At 37.0% G+C, this 6,452-nt stretch overlaps 1 protein-coding gene across 1 annotated transcript; it reads right to left on the reverse strand.

Annotated features, from left to right (window-relative positions):
- Nucleotides 1–631: 631 nt before the first annotated feature.
- Nucleotides 632–1,222, reverse strand: LOC111392549 (uncharacterized mitochondrial protein AtMg00810-like). Its single transcript, XM_023017913.1, has 2 exons — nt 994–1,222; nt 632–882 (listed from the first exon to the last, which is right to left on the reverse strand). The coding sequence occupies exons 1-2, from the start codon at nt 1,220–1,222 to the stop codon at nt 632–634; spliced, it is 480 nt and encodes a 159-aa protein (XP_022873681.1).
- Nucleotides 1,223–6,452: the final 5,230 nt, after the last annotated feature.

Raw genomic sequence — 6,452 nt, forward strand, 5'->3', positions numbered from 1 at the left:
CCAAGATCAATTCAAACCCAATGTCTACTCAACGACAGATGATAGCCATCCCAAGTCTCACACATGCGGTCAAAACTCACTCATACGGTCCTAGTGTGTGTTGTGCAAATATAATATGAAGTGACATATACTAAGTACTCCATACAGACTCAGGATAAGTGACGGGAATTACAAACTAATCATGTGTAGAATGCACATTTGATTTCAAATTGCAACTCCGAGGGAACAACTACAAAGCAAAAATGACATGTGATGATCAATCTCCCTTTTTTCTAAATGCAAATGAACACACAGAGGTAACGTAATGAATGAAAAGAAATGCATGCATCTATGAAGACGATCAGGGAGGAACAAAGATGCCAATAGCCTTCCTAAGTGACTCGAATCTAAACCCATCTAGAGGTTTAGTGAACAGATCGGCAAGTTGATTTTCAGTAGAGATGGGTTCAAGAGAAATCACATTAGACTCAACTAGTTCACGAATAAAGTGATGATGAATGTCAATGTGTTTGGTCCTAGAATGCTGAACCGGATTTTTTGATATGTTGATAGCACTAGTATTGTCACAGAAAACAGTTAGAGTACCCTGATTTATCCCATAGTCACTCAGCATTTGCTTCATCCAAAGCAGTCAAGTGCAACAGCTACCAGCTGAAATGCATTCTGCCTCGGCTGTGGACAAGGAGACTGAGTTTTGTTTCTTACTCATCCAGGAGACAAGATTAGAACCAACATAGAAACATCCACCCGAGGTACTTTTTCTATCGTCGGCGTTTCCAGCCCAATCGACATCAAAATAGCCGGCTAGTTCTAGATTGGACTCTTTGGAATACAAGATCCCATGATCTACTGTCCCATTGACATATCTAATAATGCGCCTCACTGCACTTAGATGGGACTACTTAGGATCAGTTTGAAATCTAGCACATACACCAACACTAAACGCTATGTCAAGTCTACTGACAGTATGATATAGTAAACTGCCTATCATACTCCTATACACAGTCTGATCAACACTCTTACTTGTAGGATCATGTCCTAACTTAACATTTGTGCTCATGGGTGTCCTTGTGTGTTTCTTACTGTCCAAACTAAATCTCTTCACAAGGTCTTTGGCATATTTTGATTGAGAGATAAACAACCCACAATTAGTTTGCTTTACTTGAAGACCAAGGAAGTAACTTAGCTCCCCAACCATACTCATTTCAAATTCTTGTTTCATGCATTCAGCAAATTCAAGAGAAATGGAATCAATGGGAGAGCCAAAGGTGATGTCATCGACATATATCTAAGCTACAGTGATAGTTTTTTCAATATGTCTAATGAATAAGGTTCTGTCAGCACCACCACGTGAGAACCCATGCTCAATGAGGTAAGTAGTGAGTCTATCATACCAAGCTCTAGGAGCTTGTTTTGGACCATACAGTGCTTTATTTAGTTTGTAGACATAATGAGGAAACTTAGGGTCAATAAATCCTTTCAACTGTTTAACGTACGCCTCTTCTTGGAGTATTCCATTCAAGAATGCACTTATGACATCCATTTGATATAGCTTGAACCCTAAGGTACATGCAACAGCAAGAAGAATACGAATGGACTCAAGATGAGCAACTGGGGCAAAAGTCTCATCAAAATCTACCCCTTCCACCTGAGTGTACCCCTGGGCGACTGTCTAGCCTTATTCCTAGTTATAGTACCTTGGTCATCGGTTTTCTTCTTGAAAATCCACTTTGTACCTATCACATTAGAATCATTAGGCCTAGGAACTAGATTCCAAACATTATTTCGAACGAATTGATTAAGCTCCTCATGCATGTCATTCACCCAGCATTCATCTCTAAGGGCTTCCTCTACTTTTTCAGGTTCAATCTAGGATACATAGCTAGTATATGTTAGGTTATTTAGAACTCTCCTTCGTAACCTCACTCCTTCATCCAAAGCCCTAATGATGTTAACCTTAGGATGATTAGATTTGACCCTTGAAGATGGTTCTCTAGAAAGCTTAGACTGATCCCAATTTGGTAGACCTTGCTCAGATATGTTTTCTGAGGATTGTGGAGATTTTAGGATTGAGTGTTCTTTATTTTCAGTAGTGGCTCCTTGATCTTCACTTAGATCTTCTATGTCAACCCCATTTTCAGCACTTTCTCCCTCAGTGAAGGCATCATCAATAACAACATTTACAGATTCCAAGACATTTTGAGTACGCAAGTTGCAAACTCGGTATGCTCTATTGTTCTTAGAATATCCTAGAAAAATCCCATCATCACTTTTGGAATCAAACTTGCCTAGATGTTCTCTATCCCTCAGGATGTAACATTTGCTGCCAAACACCCGAAAGTATTTAACAGTAGGCTTCTTGCCTTTCCAAATCTCATAGGGAGTCTTTTCTGATTTCGGTCTCAAGTATACCTTATTTATTATCTGGCACAAGGTGTTAATTGCTTCACCCCAGAAATACATTGCTAGATCCTTACCGTGAAGCATGGCCCTAGCCATTTCTTGAAGCACTCTATTCTTCTTCTCAACAACTCCATTTTGCTGTGGCGTGATTGGTTAGGAGAACTCATGCTTAATCCCCTCCTCCAAGTAGAAGTTTTCTAGATTGAAGTTTTCAAATTCTTTTCCATGATCACTTCAAACCCTAGAAATAGGAAGATTTTGTTCAACTTTGAGTCTTTTGCATAAGGACTTAACCAGATCAGCCGTCTCAGATTTTTCTCTTAACAGATCAATCCAGGTGAATCTAGAAAAATCATCTACCACAACCAGGATATACCGTTTGCCTCCTAGGCTCTCTACCCTAGATGGTTCCATTAAATCCATATGGAAAAGCTCTAGGGGTCTATTCGTCAAGATTTTCGAGGTTCACTTATGGTTTATCCTGAATTGCTTTCCTTGTTGACACGGCTTGCACACAGCATTCTCACTTTGATCAATCTTAGGTAAACCATCGACAATCTTCTTTCGGACCAATTTAGATAGATTTCTGTAGTTAACATGATCGAGTCTTTGATGCCAAAGTTCAAACATATCAATTTTAGCACTACTGCATACATAGTTCGAGTTTGGAAGAACTTCATAACAATTATCAGATGCTCTAATACCTTCAAGAACAACACCACCAGAAGCATCATAAATAGTGCATCTCTTTTGGATAAAACTCACTTCATAGTCAGCATCACAGATTTGACTAATGCTCAATAAGTTGAACTTAAGGCCCTTTACATAAAGTACATTGGATATTGTATGAAGTCCAGCAATGGTGATGGAGCCTTTACCTCGGATGGGTGCCATAGCTCCATCCCCAAAAGTAACTACACCGCCGTTACAGTCGTCAAAGGTAGAGAATAAGGCCTTATTACCACATATGTGTCTAGAACAAGCACTATCAAGATACCACATGCATGTATTTTGTGCCTTATATGCAACATGAGCAACAAAACATTTTAGATTCTCAATATACTCACCCACATCAGATTTCTTTACCCAAATTTTTCTCGAGGTCGAGATGATCCTACTCAACCTTGTTACCATCTCAGTTAAGTGGCTAACCTGATTTGAAAGTAAGTTCACTTGACTAGGGATATCCTGATTTCGATTCCTATTTGCTAGCTTTCGACACCTAGGTCTCGTGTGGCCTAAGGCACCACAGTGATGACAAGTGGGTATGAATCTAGGTTCAAATGTACGTGAGTGTTGATTATGAAAATTAGGTGTAGAGATCTTATGAGCTCTAGTGGCCTTTAGTCCATTAAAATTTTTGACTTTGGATTCTGGATTTGTTGAAACGTTAGATCTGTTGGAAGCATGGACAAATGTGGTCTTTGATAAACTAGACATATTACTATCACTCTTTACAAATCCTAGACCTTGCCTATTTCCAGCTGGTTTTTTCATTCCTAACAAATCGTCTAGTTTCTTAATTCCATTCACAAATGATTGCAGTTGAGTGTTGGATCTCTCTAATTCATAGGTCAATGTCTTGACCCTGCCCTCTAATCTCTCATTGACATACTTCAACTCACTTAGATTCTTAGATGAGATTTGAAGGTCATAGGTGATTTTCTCCTTCTCTCTCTCAAGCTTGTCTACCTTCTTAAAAAGGGCTTTATTTACCTTTTTGATCTTGAGACTCTCCTTAAACAGGAGTTGATAAGTCTCATGTATATCCGTCTCATCCTCCGAATCATCACCGAACTTGTTACTCTCCACTTCCTCCTCAACCTTCTCACTCTCCTTGTCTAACTCGCTCTTGACAGTAGATACAAAAGCCATATAGCCCTTTTCCTCCTCACTGCTTGAGGAATCACTTTGTTCACTTAAATTAGAATCATCATCAGTCAAGGACACAGTTAATGCCTTCCTATTCCCTTTCTTTAGATTTTTCTTAAAGTTAGGACATTCATTTCTATAGTGCCCAAATTCCTGACACTCATGACACCTAACCCCTTGAGATTTTTGTAATACTTTAAACAAAAAAAGAAAAGAAAAGTCAAACTTCAAAAAAAAAATTACAAAAGATAAAAACCAAAATGAAAGGCGGCTATCAAACCAACCCATTTCCAATGTGTGTGTGTGTGTGTGTACGTATATATATACATATATATAATCCAAACCTTTAACATACGCTTTAGACACACCAAAACAAAAAAGGGACCAGAGAAGAAAAAGAGAAAGGAAAAAGAGGGGAAAAAAAGAAAAAGAGGAAGAAAAAGAAAAAAAAAGGGAAAAATTCGCCAACGTGTTAGGAATTAAGTGCTCTATCCTATTAGGCTTGAATTCCTCAATTTTGAAAGATAAGTAAAAAGTTACTTATTGAAAGGTTATATTTGATTTTATAGTTGTTAGATTGTTAGATTAAATTTAATTTTATTGAAGGGATTAAGTATAATAAACTATGAAATTGAGTAAAGTGAAAGAAAAATTAATTTTAGTAGTTAAAGAGACTCTAGAAATCGCCTAAACGTGAAATAATTATGTTTAGGTATCGCCTATTTAATTATTGAAATTACTTAAATTAGTTAATTGTTGATTTAAAAATTATATTATATTCACACGATGATACGGATATTGGGACAGCGTACCAATCGAATTGATTTTGACGTACATAGTTCTGTGAGCGAAAAAATATAAATATTTTTAAAGTATTTATAAATTAAGTATATTGTTAAAGTATGTGCAATTATATACAATTATGTGTTCGAACTAAATGGTTATTATGGAAATCTCTCTTATTATGATACATGTGGAATATCAAATATTATTTATGACATATTTGTGACTTGGTATATAAGACATGTGATATTGAGTTTTGTTTGGTATGTGAGACCTACAATATTGAAATCGGTCAGAAAAGTACCTATGATTATATACTTCTTCTAGTTCACAGAGGGGCCTTGGCCGTGTTCTATCCTACACGGAGGGTCTTGACCTGACATTGGTCTTGATCGTGTACATATAATTCATAGAGGGGCCTTGACCGTGTTCTAGAATTGATTATGAGAGGTATTCGAGACCGGCTTTCGTTCACGGAGGGGGCCAAAGGCCTGTGGCGAAAATTCTTAGCCCGAGAGGTGGATTACATATTTCAATCAGATGGTAAATTTTTGGTAAATTTTTCAGCACATTTGATGTGATGAGATTATAGCATGATTTTCAGCTAATGTTATATCATAATTTTAAGATGAAATTGTATGACCTTTTGTGAATATTTCATTTTTTTTACTATAATTACATGATGGTAGCCTGTGAATTATCAAATGATATGAATTTGATTTTCAATGAAAATTTATAAATGAAAAAGTATATTTATTTTGAACTTCTCCACTCACTGAGCTATCAACTCATATATTTTTCCACATTTTTCTTTATCAGGCAGCAGTTGAGAATTTGGGCATCTTTGGAGTTGAGACTTGATTTTGGAGTTAGAGCCACACGACAGAGTTTGTTAGTATGACTCACTTCATAGAACATGTAATCAGTATTTTGGGACGCACGTTCATGTCTAGATGTGATTTTACATCACTTGTAGATAGTTATGGGGCTCATTATGTAATATGTATCCATATGTATATTTCATTGTATTTCTTGGGTAAAAGTGAAGATTTCGACTTATCTTTATTGTGCTATGCTATAGTTTGGGATTTGTGTGAAATTGATCACAGGTTGGTTAGTCTTGTTTACAGGGGAGATAATGCCGAAATTTTGTTAGAAAAATGATGTATAAAAGGTGATATATTGTATTTGTAGTAGCCTTGATGGTGAGTCCGACTTTTAGTTGGTATCTATCATCGGCGCATGCCACGTCCGGATCTAGTGGTGTTACACGGGGCGGGGTGTGTCAATTTGGTATCAGAGCATGCATTAGAGTTCATGGGTTTGCATTGTACATGCATACATTCTCATATTTAGCATATCATGCGTAACTATAGGTGAGTCATGCCTCGTGG

The sequence above is a fragment of the Olea europaea genome, unplaced genomic scaffold, assembly GCF_002742605.1.
Source record: "Olea europaea var. sylvestris unplaced genomic scaffold, O_europaea_v1 scaffold939, whole genome shotgun sequence".
In the NCBI taxonomy this organism is placed as follows: domain Eukaryota; kingdom Viridiplantae; phylum Streptophyta; class Magnoliopsida; order Lamiales; family Oleaceae; genus Olea; species Olea europaea.